Source organism: Syngnathoides biaculeatus, chromosome 19 (genome assembly GCF_019802595.1).
Source record: "Syngnathoides biaculeatus isolate LvHL_M chromosome 19, ASM1980259v1, whole genome shotgun sequence".
NCBI lineage: Eukaryota > Metazoa > Chordata > Actinopteri > Syngnathiformes > Syngnathidae > Syngnathoides > Syngnathoides biaculeatus.
The window spans coordinates 13,005,404-13,019,321 of record NC_084658.1 but is presented as its reverse complement, the minus strand read 5'-3'; the positions used below and the strand labels follow the sequence as shown (position 1 = coordinate 13,019,321).

The 13,918-nt window shown below is 45.7% G+C and overlaps 1 protein-coding gene across 27 annotated transcripts in view; it reads right to left on the bottom strand.

The window, feature by feature from the left end:
* The window catches only part of dlgap1b (discs, large (Drosophila) homolog-associated protein 1b), a 131,801-nt gene that overhangs the window by 10,239 nt on the left and 107,644 nt on the right, over positions 1-13,918 (bottom strand). For all 27 annotated transcript variants that reach the window (XM_061805474.1, XM_061805451.1, XM_061805450.1 and 24 more), the window contains one exon: positions 12,658-12,937. In XM_061805474.1, the coding sequence (XP_061661458.1) occupies positions 12,658-12,937 (280 nt within the window). The remainder of the gene's footprint in view (positions 1-12,657; positions 12,938-13,918) is intronic.

Sequence of the window (13,918 nt, the reverse complement as noted above, 5' to 3'; positions counted from 1 at the left end):
TTAGGGGGAAGGTTGAACTGCTTTTTCGTCGCTTATGATAAGGAAACAGGATTTACAATTTGAGTGTTTTGAGGTACAAGCGTGGTAATGAATTAACTCATATCCCAACAACAATCAAAAACAGGATGCTGGTGATGTTTCACTCCAAAAAGGATACAAACATGCTCCTGCCTCCGCTGTGGCGCCAGGCCACACCCGTGCCCAAAAAACCATTAAAGCCTCCACCGAGGCCCCGCGCTCTCTCTCTCTCTCTCTCTCTCTCTCTCTCTCTAGAGGTCAACCTAGAGGCTGACATCATCCCCTTCCGCCGCCCTGCCGCCTTACCGCATGCGACTGCGCGGACATCCGAGCCAGCTTCGGGAGCGGGCGAGCAGATGAATGGCGGCGGCAAGCTGGGGTGGGGGTGGTGGGGTGACATCAGCCCTCCCGAAATAAGTAGCAAAGCAGATGAGAGCCGCTTGACTTCCCGTGTCTTCTCGTGCAGTTGCATGCGCTTTTATTATTTTTGTCCTAAACTATGACATTGAATTTGAGCAATTAGTACAAATAAATGCATGGAAGGGGAATCGATTGCTTAGCTAGCTAGCTAGCGAGAGTCGCTAGCGTATTCTGTGTTGGCACGCTTTGCGTTTGCTACTGTATGTGACAACAGAGTCTAAAATAATACAACAAAAATCATATTTAATGATGTCATTGGTATCCATGTACACCGTTTTGGCACGTCAGCCCGCTTACTATCGTGAGTCAGTGTTCATCTCGCGCGAGCGTCTGGACTTTTCCCAGCTGTCCGAGGGAATACGACGAACGCGGCGGGCTTTATCTGGGCGAAAGGTCACGGGGCACCCGTCCGCAAGGGCGAGGTCCCGCTCCCCCGACCGCCACGAAGGTTCAAAGGATAGAATGTCGGACGCTTTCAGGTCTTCTATATCCCCTCAAGTCATCGAAAAGTCACTCAGATAACAAAACAAGAGAAGCTGTCAGTGGCGAAGCCAGACGCTCCAGAGGATGACAGCTGTTTGGAAAGCCGAGACAGGTTAAGTAAACACGGGGGGGGGAACGGGAGCGAGCCCGATACGACGGCACGATGTCGACGCGCCGCCGCCACATCAATGCAGACCGCAGACTTCCTGCCGCTGATACGGTCGGCAAGCTTCAACGGGGCAGTATCCGCGCGCTAACCGGATACTGCAAATGCATCGGGGGCGACCGTGTGGAGTGCGAGCCCCACAGAAACGGTAACAGTGGGAGGAACGCTGCCTTGAAAACTATAATCGTAAGATTACAAGATTTACCATTAGGATTGAGGGAAAATGTGATTTTAAGGGTAAAGTAGGCTGATTGAGCTGACCATTTTCAACACCCAAAATGTTATCCTGTAACTAAATCCTGCTGTTGCTTAAAACTATGCTAGCAATAACTGCAGGGGTTGCGAAAAAGTGGTACAGTCCACCATATGAGGCAATGAAAGGAAACCTCTGGAATTTCATCTGGCCCGGAGTTTGTGAATGACAAGTCCTTTTTGACTTCAAACGCCGACACGTTGCCGCGAATTCCCCCTCGGCCTCCTCCACCGACCTATCAAAGAAACCCCCCGAGACCACTCGTTTCTTCAGCCCTCATAACCAAAATAGACTTCCTTTTCTTTGAGGCTCACCCAAGTGTTTCTGTGAAGAGGTGTTCATGCGGGTGCAGCTTTTTGATTGGCCACTTCAAAAAAAAAAAAAATACAAGCAGATGGAGCGGGAGCGAGCTCCCTCACGCGGGGGCCAAAGGCAAATCCAGCACCGAGAAGCGGGGGCAGTCGTTGCATGGCGGGGGGGGGGGGGGGGGGGGACGTTGATAGCCCAGCTGCGGCGTGTTTGGGCTGAGAGTCCCCCATTTGCCCTGCGCCTTTCTGCCTGCCGCACGGAAACGCGGCCGGGCCAGCTGGACGGCTTTTGTGATAGCGTCGCCGCGGTAACGTGAACTTTGCCAGGAGGCTTGGCGTCGCACCAGAAGGCCGGGAAAGGTTGTGGGGTGGGGGTGGGGGGCTAAAGGGAGGGCTGGCTTCTGTTTACCTTGATGGTCCCGCACTGCAGCTGCGGCCGGCGACACCTCGGCGGCGGCCCGCCAGCCACCGCGGAGGGAATAAAAGCTCCCGGCGTTTGAAAACAAACTCACAAAAAGCCGTCGCGAGGGGAAACGCGCACGTTGTCGACGTTTCCAAGCCTTGCTGCTTTTTTGTTGGGGACATAAAAGCTCAAACTCCACCGACCGGTTTGTCAAAGGGTTTTGTTTCCGGGCGGATCACGCCGTATGTCGTTACACGGTCACAATGCAGGTAAGGCGCATCTTGGGCTCAATGTCAGCGTGACTCATAACAACACCAAAAAAAATATGAATTCAAATCTTTCTCATCGGGTTTGCCGACATCACGCTTAGAGCTATCGCTTCTCGTTTGGATTTTAAGACTTATTTTTCAATTTCCCCCCAATGAGATGAACGGAAATGCCATTAACCAGTTCCAATGTCCCCCGGAAATCCAACAAAACATTTCGGAATGTCTTTTTTTACTATCACTTAATAATATTGCACTCTGTACTACAAATGGCAACAACATAATTCAGTACAATGTAAAGAATGGAATAGTTTGTATAATAGTTTACAAAACTAATCAAAACTGCAGTCAACTTTTGTTTTTGGCAGAGGATAAAGAATATAAGCCTGCGAGTACCATGTCCATCTACATGTGCGGCTGCACCGTTTGTGTACACCGATGCCATTCGTTAGCTCGTCTATGGGGTTTTGCAATGATTGTTAGCATTAAGCTAAGCACGGAGTTGCAATAATCACCCACAAGCTGCTGCTTGTTGTGAATTAAGTTGAGCTCACTGCTAGCCTACATTGCACACTCTCACTCGCACATCAAAGCAAAATAAATAAACAAAAATAAATCAAAAGCCGGGTCACTGCGATCTCCCGGCAGCACTTTCTCGGCTCGTGCGCTGAATAACTTCAGTTTCCCGTCAGCTCCTCGAGTCCTTTAAGAGGGGTCTGACTACGCCGTGAGTCACCTGACGTCGGCCTCGGGCTCTCAGCCACATGCTACTCGAGGTCGGCCGAGGGGGGGGTTTGTACACTCCAGATGCCTGAGCGCCTTCAGACACAAAAGGCCGCTCTGTGTGCGTTGGGGGCAGCTTTCACAGCACTATATTTAGCACGTGGGACGGCCCGTTGAGGAAAACTGTGCCACTTGTAAAAACACGCTGCGACTAAAACTGCGGCAACTCGTACGTACATAACTGTAAAAAGTAAGTATAGGGACGGCACATTTGTAAGTTGTTGTGAGGGACGCCCGACTCGTGTCAAAAGATGGCAACAGACCCCAAATCAGCGCCTCTTAAACTGCATCGGGTCATATTGTCCAAAAAAATCGTGCGTATACACAAAAGGGGTTATTAAAAAACACAAAAAAGCTGAAAAGCTCAACCTGACCAGAGAAAACTTCTATCCACTGTGACTCGTTTGCAAGCACACTGAGGGAACACATCAGTCTTTTGTTCGGCGGTGCTTGCAGGGGGGGGGGGCCCTCGTTGCTCACTCGTCACAGATAAGCGGGAGGTGAGAAGAAAACAAAAACGGAGAGGGATGAAGTTTTCCAGCCCCTTCTGTGTCCTTGGCTTCCTGCGCATTCCAGCTGCTCTGCGGTGCAGAAACCCGAGCGCTGGCTAAGCCCGTCGCGCCCACGCATCTCACGCATGCTTTCCCGCTAAGCCGTCGCCCGAGAGCGCCCGTCCGGCTCCTGACGCATCGCGCGTCAACCGGCGACATCCTCGCAACTGCGCCGACTGAGTCCGGAAAAGTACCGCGAGAGGAGGATGTAAAACCCGACGATAAAGCTAAAATGACCCAAACACACACTATCACAAGGTTTGGTCACAAAACCGGATCAAAAGACTAACGTGCAGCACATTGGAAAAAGTACTGAGCATATCGCCCAAATTTAATTTTTTTCTATACCCCCCCATTTTTTTTTTTTAAATTTTAGTTGCATTACTGATCATTTGATAGGATATATTGATAAAATTAGCAATACTGCTTTTTTAAAACAACTTTTTCAGAATTTATTTTATCCTTTTTAACCCTGGAAACCCTAAAATTATTCTTTTTTTTGGGGTGGGGGGGCATAAAGAAATGAAAATATGAAAAATTTGTGAATAATGGAAAATGCTTCTCCAAACTTTGTGGTCTTTTATTTATCCCCAAACAAGCAAAGTCAGCTTAGCTAGTATTATCAATCATTCAGTTAAAAATATACATCCACCCGTTATCTTAGCTGCTTGTCCTCACAAGGGTCGCGGGAGTGTTGGAGCCTATTCCACCTATCTTTATCGAAAAAAAAAAATTCTTATGTTTAGCTCTATAAACAAGTATTTACAGTATAATGGAACTCCAAAAATGTCAGGAAAAGCCCACCAGAACACCGATCTCCATTCTTTTGACTTTAAGCGACATAAAGACGAGTTTTGAGTGCAATTCCTTAATTCTGAACATAGTTAAAGAGGGTGTGCGCACTTATGAAATGACATGATCTCACGTGTTTACTTTTATTTACACTTGCACATTTATTTACTTGGTCGAGTTGCAGAACTTACAGCTTTGCGGCCCTCTAGTTGAAAATTTGCAAGCAAGTAGCGGACGTCACATGAGGGCCGGCCTGCTATTTCCATTTAAAAGCAGCAGCATGTGGTCAAAAGTTCACGCGCTCCCCCCAGCCCCAACCTTCCTCCTTTTAAGTAAAGACCACTCATGATTAAACTGGATTCATACCCCCCCCCCTCAAAAAAAAAAAAAAAATCATCAAAAGCTAACTAAAAGGAAGAAATAGTATTAACGATGATTGCGGAATGGTGTTAAACATCAACCCCCACCCCCCAGCATTCACCCCACCCCCCATCCCCTTTGACGTTCTTTGTCCTGACCACTAGCACATGGTGCAGGGTGCGGAAAAGAGACGCTGCAATGGCGGGGTCTTAATCCGCTGCCAGAGGCACTCTTTCAAAAAAAAAAAAAAACAAAAAAAAACATCTGGGACTGGAAAGCAAACGTCAGAAAGGCTGCATGTGTGGAGAAGCCTTTGTGGGGGGGGGTCGGTCACCCAAAGGTGTGTGTGTGTGTGTGTGGGGGGGGGGGTGCGGGCACGGAAAGTTGAAAAGTTTGTCTTTAGTGCCTACACGTTACATACATCCCGCTCACAGGATCCAGCGCGGACACGTCGGCCACTCTCAGGTGTGACTTTTCGCACCCCCCCAGTCTTTTTGGGGTGGGGGCGACGGGACAACGGCCTCGCTGACATTCCCACTCTCCTGCCGGGAGTGCTCGTTTTTTTTTTTTTTTTTTTTTTGTCTCCTGCATTCCTTTGCCCATTCATCTCTTTCCCCTAACACAGGGGAGGAAGGGGAGGTGGGGGTCCTTAGAAAAAAAAAACCTCCCCCCTCCCACACACACACACACACACACACACACATAATCTACCCCCTCTATTTTTTTTTTTACTTGCTTGGTTAGTGAAGCAGCAAAGAGGGAGGAGGAAGGGGAAAAAAAGGAGATACATTCTTGCTGAGGCCATCTCTCAATGTGCAACAGGGGTGAAGAGCTGTGGCTTATTTTTAATGATGGGTTCAAAAAGGAGGGGCGGGGGGGGGGGGTCTGAGCTTACACACACACACACACACACACACAAAGTACTTTAGAGCAAGTCCGGGACTTTCACAGAGAGATCTATAATTTGCCAGGCCTCCCACACCGCAACGGTTCCAAACCACCCACTTACATCGAGGGCCCGTAGAGCAAAAAGGGAGCGACTCACATGTAAGATATATCGAGATTTTTTTTTTTTTTTTTTTTTTGGGGGGGGGGGCTACGCTGACTTTTCTTGCTGCCGTAGTATTTCCCCCCTTTGGCAGGAAAGCAATGCAAGCAGCGAGAGCAAGCACGGTTTTGTGTCAGCGAGGGCGTGGATGGAGAAGAATGAGTGACGTTAGCGCTTCCTGTGCCAAACGACATCCAAACATCAGCTCCTTCCTCTCTTAATGGCTGCCGCCGGAGGGCCCAATTTGGCCAACTTTCAAACGTGGCTTTTTCCTTGACTTTGGATGCCGCTATAGATTGCTCACACTGGCAAACAAAATTGTCGACCAAGTGCGGCTCGGACCAAAAAAAACTAGCAACGTGGGCTACTTGTGTCTCAAGGCACCACCATAATGGGGAGAGGGAAAAAAAAAACATTTTTGGGGGCTGTTGAGAGCACTTTCTCAGTTTTTGTTTGTTTTTAGAAGCGCACAGTAGCATCCGCGGTGCTGATGATTGATGCAGCAGTACTTAACTCTCGTTTTTTTCCCATATCCTATAATTAATGCGCTATTTCTGTAAGTATAGCTTTTATACAAGTTTGTGCGGGTGTGTATAAAATATTTTGGTAGGACACCAGACTGGCCACAGGAGGGACCACAGCTGAGCCTACTGCGACATCTAGTGGACAAACGCGTCATTGCAAGGTGTCTGAGCTCTGGCCTGCGTCTGAGTCACAAAACGTCATAAAAATGACTTTCACCCCTCTAATCACGCAACACAAGTGATACACTTAGGGCGCCGGATATGCTGCGGATTATAAATTTGCTGGCAACAGCTCTCTAATGCCCCCCCCTCCCCAAAAACAAACAAAAAAAAACGATGCTGAAGGTGAGGTTGTGAATGAGGCCGCTGCAAGTTCCCACTGGTTCGCATTCTCAGACTGCCGTGACAGGATCAAGTAATTACTGACACACACACACACGTACACCAGCATTGGATTTATCTCACCAAAGCCATTATTTAAAAAAAATATATATGTATGTAAAGATATGAGCTAAGTCAGAAACCAGTAAACTATATTTTCAATAGAGTCTTAAAAAGTGAACATGCCGGACGTTGAAGCAGACTCTGAAGTCAGCTGTCCAAACATTTGAACTTTTTGTTTTTTTAAAGCTTCATTTTCCTCAAAGAAAAAGCTGCTACAGAAAAATGAAATAAATAAAAACGCCCACCAGCAAAAAATCTACATACGGGAATACGCAAATAATTAAAAACAGTTTGCGCATCATGTTTTCATGCTTCCGTGTCCGTTGATATTGAGCCGCTCCTCCTATTTGGGTGCACCGAAGCCACTTGATGCCTAAAATAATATCAGGTGTATGTTGTGGTTTTCAAACACACCCGCGTTCCCCTTTGTTTGAGGTTTCCTTTGACGGTAAACGGGCTCCTCCACGTTTCCCCCTCTCACGCACAAACGCAAACGTACGCCCCTCCTCCGAGCATCAAAGCCAGCAGAAATGACAACATTAACCAGGTGCGAGCTGTTTTAATTCTGGCTCTGAATAAGAACCGCAGCCGGGAGGCGGGCGGCTTTGATGGGCCGACACGCGGGCGGCGCTTGCACGTAGACGCCGCGGAGACCCGGCTCCTTCGGGGCCTGTAATTAAAGTCAGCGACGCGGAAAGGAGGGACCCGGACAAAGACGTATTCCCGCGCTGCGCCGCTGGACGACGTTTGATGTCCCCGACTGCAGCTATTTCCTTTCCTCGCGTCTGTCGGCAGCGCACGAAAGTCTCGACTCGAGACGAGTTGGGACTTGCGGCGCGCTTCGGCGATGAAACGAGAGCGGATGGAAGATTCGAAGTGTTTTGTTTCCATTTTCTCACGTGGCAGAAGGTCGCCCGCCTTTTAGGTTGCGGGTCAAAGGTCAACAAACGGGTCGAGTCGTGCCTCCGACGTTTTTTTTTTTTTTTACATGCTGTCCATTATTCACTCAATATTAGCATTGCAACACAAATATAATTATATTTAGTAATATTGTTAGATCCCCCTAAGCTATAAGCAGTAATAAAGAAACAATGTTACATTTTTTAAAGAGTCATAATACTGATATAATGAAGGTGTATTTATAAGGAAAAAAATCATGTTTGGTGATGAAAGTTATGATACAAGGAAGTATTTTAACATTTTTGAAAAATATGTCACAGCTGAAAAAAGAGAAAATTTTAAGAGAAAAAAGGAGAAGAAAAGATTTCTTTGTGGATGCCTTTTCTATGTAGAAAAAAATCTGAATTAAATTTTGAATTTTAAACAATGCAGGAGGACGAGATTCAGCAATAAAGTTGCGATATTACAAGGAAGCAAGACACAATTTCACTTTTTTTCTATTTTACAAGGGGGAAATTACAGAAGAAAAAAAGTTGCAATAATTTGTGAAAAAAAAATCCTAATAATTGATGAAAATGAAAACTTTTTTAGTGAATTATACATGGAATACGGTATAATATTTTGGGGATTTTTTTCCCCACCCAGGAATTCCCATTTTCCCTAAAGCAAAAAAAAAATACATTTCATATAAAATCAAAAATGGGAGAAGAACAGGGCGGACTCGGATCATTGGCTATGTTGTGATGCCCGAGCCAGGAAGTGTGTGACGCACACAGACACAATTCCTGGCACCTGTCACACTCACACACACACACACACACACACACACACACACACACACCACACACACACACACACACACACACACACACACACACACACACACAAATAGCTGGCAGTTGGAAGGAGACCCAACAATTCCTGACGATCACGCACCAAGCACAAGTAGGTTAAGCTATGAATTTGGGCGAGGAAATCAGCTATTAATAGCTGTAATAACTGTGGTAAACTCCTTGTGATTTGCTTTTGGTGCTCTAGTTTGACTCAATGGATTGTACAGTAATTTCAGAAGCTATATGAACGTCAATATTTAGTATTTAAGTTGTAACTTGGAATTTTATTTTCGATTCCCTTCGTTTCGAGCAGTTTGATAAGCCACTATGTCCAGCCTGAGAATGAATAAGCACAAAAAACAAGGATGGGCTGAGCGTTGACAACATCCGTAAAGTTACCTGCTTCACAATCACACTTCTGTGCTTTCATTTCAAAATAAAAGAAAAACACAATTTTAGCTACTATGTCACCCTTCTCTTTGACATCACACTCAGTCAACTGTACCGTTATTAAATTATGCGACTAAGCTTTCAAAAGCTCCATTAAATCCCGTCGGCAGACTCGCTTGCGTTCACTTCCACAGGTTTTACTTTGAAGGCCACGCCACCGCGCTTCCTGCTTGGTTCTGCTCAAGCGCCGACGACCCAAACAAAACGAGCACAAAATAGAGCGCCTCTCTCGTTCCTTTTTTTTTTTTTTTTTTTATCGTTTTACTTACAATAGCGGACCCACTCGTCGCACATGCCGTAGAAACAGTGGAATAACGCCATGGCGGCGACGGCGGTCCCCGCTGTCAGCGGCGGTCAACAGGCAGGGGCAAAGTCTTGGGACTGTGACGGACGGGATTGCGGGCTCATGTGTCGGGACGCACCCCCCACTCACTCCTCCACCCCCTAAACATTTTTTTTTTCAAGATGAAGTTAAAATATTTGGACTATTTATTTTAATGTTCCCCAAGTGTTTGCATTTCTTTTTTTTTTCATGTGTGGAGCCAGGGGGTGGCCATGGGTGCAAAAATGCTACGAGGAAAAAATTACGTGTCTGTATTATCTTAACATTTATGACTTTTATGTTTTTTTTTTTTTCTTGACAATAGCCCACTTTTTAAATTCCTTGTCATTATGTTCGGTTGGATCGGTGTTTGGATTATGAGGGGATCCTTGGAAATGTCCCTGGACCCACAATATTCGAGAGCCCCCACGAGAGGCGCAAAAATGTGGAGTGGAAAAAGACATAATTACAACTCTGTTGCTGTTACACTGCAGCCCTGTGAGGGGCGCTGTTGTGTAATTTATGCTGTAAACAGCACAAGCGAGACAAGTCAATGATGGGGAATTTCATAAAATACACAAAAAGTTGCATAAGTTTTTTTTAAGGTCACGCTTCCAAGCAATTTCCTCATAGAACAAAGTCTGTCAGTTTGAGGAGGGCATTTTTTGGGGCATAAATATGAAATCCCAAATCATTTGAAATAACTGCATAATGTTTAATGAATTTTTGCGACGGAGAGTTCATTTCGACATTTTAAAGCTGAAATTTCCACATTTTACATATTCATATCAAATAGAATTAATTTTCCTATTTGCTTTTCCATTTTTTTTGAATAGAGATGAAATAGCCAATTGAATCATTATTTTTTATTTTTGATGTATTTTGAGACAGTGATCAAAAAACATTTTTATAAAATACATTTATACATTCATACCTGGTGACGAATTGGCATATCTCATATTTTCACAATTATTAGGTATTTTTGGCCATGAATATATATCCATACATCCATTTTCTTAGCTGTTCATCCTCACGAGGGTCACGGGAATGATTATATATATATTTTTAATTGAACGCGACTGATCTTAATGTTTATGAAATATTCTGGGAATATGTATATTATACAGCGCGCATTTATATGCTGCATATCATTTTATTTATTCCTTTTTCTTTTTACGTTTGATCACTGTTTCTTTATTACTGTTGATTTTTTGGATGGGTTAGCCATCCAAAATCGATTTTTTTTTTAATGTTTCTGTCACTGCACAATGCAAGGAATAAAAAGCACAGCGTACGCTGACGCTCTCACACAAGCGTGCGTGTTCATGAATACATTTCCCATAAATATATATATATTGCATAATCTTCCAGGCATTCTGGGAAGGGGGGAAAAAAAATCCCACCAGAGCCTCCGCTTATAGTACATTCTTCTGTATAATATTTGATAGATATTCTTGCACACGGGTGCAAAGATGACATCAGCGTTCTCATTTTGTGTTTTGCCAATGGAGCAGCCAGTTCTCGTTAATATTGACGACCTTTTCACAATGGCCGCGGTTGGAAAAAGAGGGGCCTTTGATGGCTGCTCTTTGAACATCAAGCGTCACGCGGGCGCGCTTTACGCGGACGAAAGTATTGAGACGGGCGGATATCAGCAGAGGCTGTCGTGCGGAATCGTCAAAGACAGAGCGGAGAGTTGAAATGCTTTGAGCTGCTAGATGGCCTTCATTAGATGCGTCCCTCCTCAGGGTCGGGGGGCGGCGTCGCCGAGATTCGTGTAATTGAGTCTTTACCACAGACTTAGCGGCCTGCTCCCTCGCTCCGGTCATCGGGGACAGTTTTAGGTTTTACAATATCTGAAGTTCTATGTCACTTGGGACTAGATGCATCGCCTCCTCGAGTTATTCCTTGAAATTTTGCCCGATATGTTTAATAAATGCCATTTACAGTTCAGCCTCAACTCTCGGCGTCGTCAATTTGATTGAGCAGCTCTTAACCCTTGAACGCCTGGGCTGGCGTTAAGGGTGGCAAAGTTGCACGAGGCTAAAAAGCCAGACAAGAAAAAAAAAAAAAAAAGAAGCAAATGCACGCGTGACTCATCTGACAGCGGGCGGGACATTGGCCTCAACCCAGCATCAATACTGCATGCATGCAGTACTGCAGACCGGCAGAGACGCGAGAAGGCTAAAATAAGACCGCTCCAGAATCAGCTCGGATGTGGCGAGGGGGCCACTTGCATTTGTCACATGGTTACCTTCAGGAAAATTGGGATGTCCAACTTCTAACCAGTAAAAATGGGGTACAAACATTATACTCGCCACATATCGCTATAAATAAATATGGATTTTCTGTTATAATTAGCTCACTTTGCCAAGATGCAAAGCAATTTTATCCCTGAAGATTTGTCACTTCAACCGGCACCCGATGCACTATTTTCTTGTAAAATAGGGGGTTGGCGCCATCTTGTGGCCTCTTAATGCATTTCCAATCGAGCAAAAAAATTCTATTTTTTTCCAGTGACATGACAAAAATGAATATACAAATTTGTGAATATTTGTGGAATAGGTGCACACTCACAATCACACCTCGGGGGAATTTAGAGTCTCCAATGAATGCATGTTTTTGGTATGTGGGAGAAAAGTGCAGTGCCCGGAGAAAACCCACACAGGCATGGGAAGAACACGCAAACTCCACACAGGCGGGTCCAGGATTTAACCTGGGACCTCACAACCGTGAGGCCAACGCTTTCCAGCTGAGCCACCGTGCCGCACAAAGATTATTATGAGTCCAGTTGAGTGAAATTGGACGAATTCCCTCGGCACAGTGGATGGGAATCCCTGTGAGTCTTAAGTCATTGGATCTGGGTTTGATGCCTTGTCATGAAACACAGATAACGAATAACTCGGTTCCACAGGCTCAGTTTGCATTTCCAAGGTGTAACAATGAAGAAACAAGACCGCCCCGGCACAGGACTCGACGACTACTCGCCATTATCCCCGTTATCGTCTCGTCCACTTTACTCGCTCCACGCTCCCATTGCGCTTTCGCACATGGCCGGAGGCAACGACAAGATAGCAGAAGAATGGCAAGATGTCGCGCAACACCGCGGCATAAACAGACTCGTGTCTGGCACGGACTCCTCGTCTTGTTTCTTTATTGTGGCACCTTGCGCACTGTGAGTTTCTTTTTTTTTTTATATGCGGTTGAGTGCCGTCTCACGGATTTGACCGTCTTTCTTATCTTGACAATGTGGCTGGAATTTCTATGCACACGCATGAATTCATAACGCGTCATGGATTATACATGCTCGCTCAAAAGTAGTTGAAGTCCAACCTGTGCTGCTCTGGATGGTCCTGACAGTGGTGGTGGTGCGCGGGGGCGATCCCGCCTTCCGGTTGCCGGCGCCCCCGGCTCCTCCTCCCCCTCGGCCCGCCGCTTCCTCCTCCTCGTCCTGCGAGCAGCCCTTCTCGATGGCTCGCACGTAGCTGTGGCTGCGCATGCGGAAGCAGCCGGCCACGGGCAGGTCCAGGGCGTCCACCGCCTGCGACTCCATCTCGCTGAACACCGACTCGCACACCGCCTCGATCTGCCCGTTCACCTCCACCTCGCTCACCTGTCAAGGCACCAAAAAAAAAAAAAAGAGGGGGGGGGGGGGGCACGTGAGAATTTGGACGACAAAAAACAATAAAGATGTGCCGCAGGATAGGTCAACGGAGACGAGAAGTTGCCACATGCAAGACTTTATTAAATCTTCCGCAGGCACAAACAATAATAAAGTGAATATTGCTGTGGATGTTGTGATCTGGTTAATAAAAGGTTATATTGACCACGTTCACTGCGCCTTGGACATCTTTGCTACCGACTATGCAAAAACTGCCACTTTACACTGATTCTTCCAGACGGATCCACACATGATAGCATAACTGCATGCTTTTGTTTCTTTGTAATCGCCAGAAGGTTTGTTATTTTAATTTAATTATGAGAAGCTTAATTAGAATCAGCTAAACAGCATAATGGGCGCCGAGCGAAAGGGACTGAACAGGACGCAAAAAAAAAAAATAGCCGCACGTCGGGCAATTGACCCTCACACACTTAAAAAGTTAAAAGAACTATTAGCGTTCACCTCTAATTTGTTTTGGATATCTAATAATATGATCAGGTGATGGAAATTATTATGATTCCTCTGGTGAGAAAAAAAAAAAAAAAAAAGAAACCCTTGCACTCTACACTTCACAACACACTGCAGTGTTTGTGTGTTGACGTTTGCGTTTAAGAGGCGTGGCCTAGAGAGTGACGTTGAGCTCGGACTCCATGCTCCTTGCGAGTGTTTTCATTTTGTATTTGAATCTTTGACTCTTTTCCACTTCACTCGAGCAGCGCCACATCTGACGCTCGGTCATGAAGAGATTAAATAAAAAATTTGAAAAACTAAAATCTCCCAAGCAGAAGCTCATAACTCGGGGGGGTGGGGGGGGGAACTCTTATTAAAAGGGAAAAACTTGTGTATACTTTCTAACACTGTATTTAATCCTTCCGTCGCTTTGTCTTTGAGTGTAATCAAGGCCGATGCTAATCACAATTTGGATTCACTTCC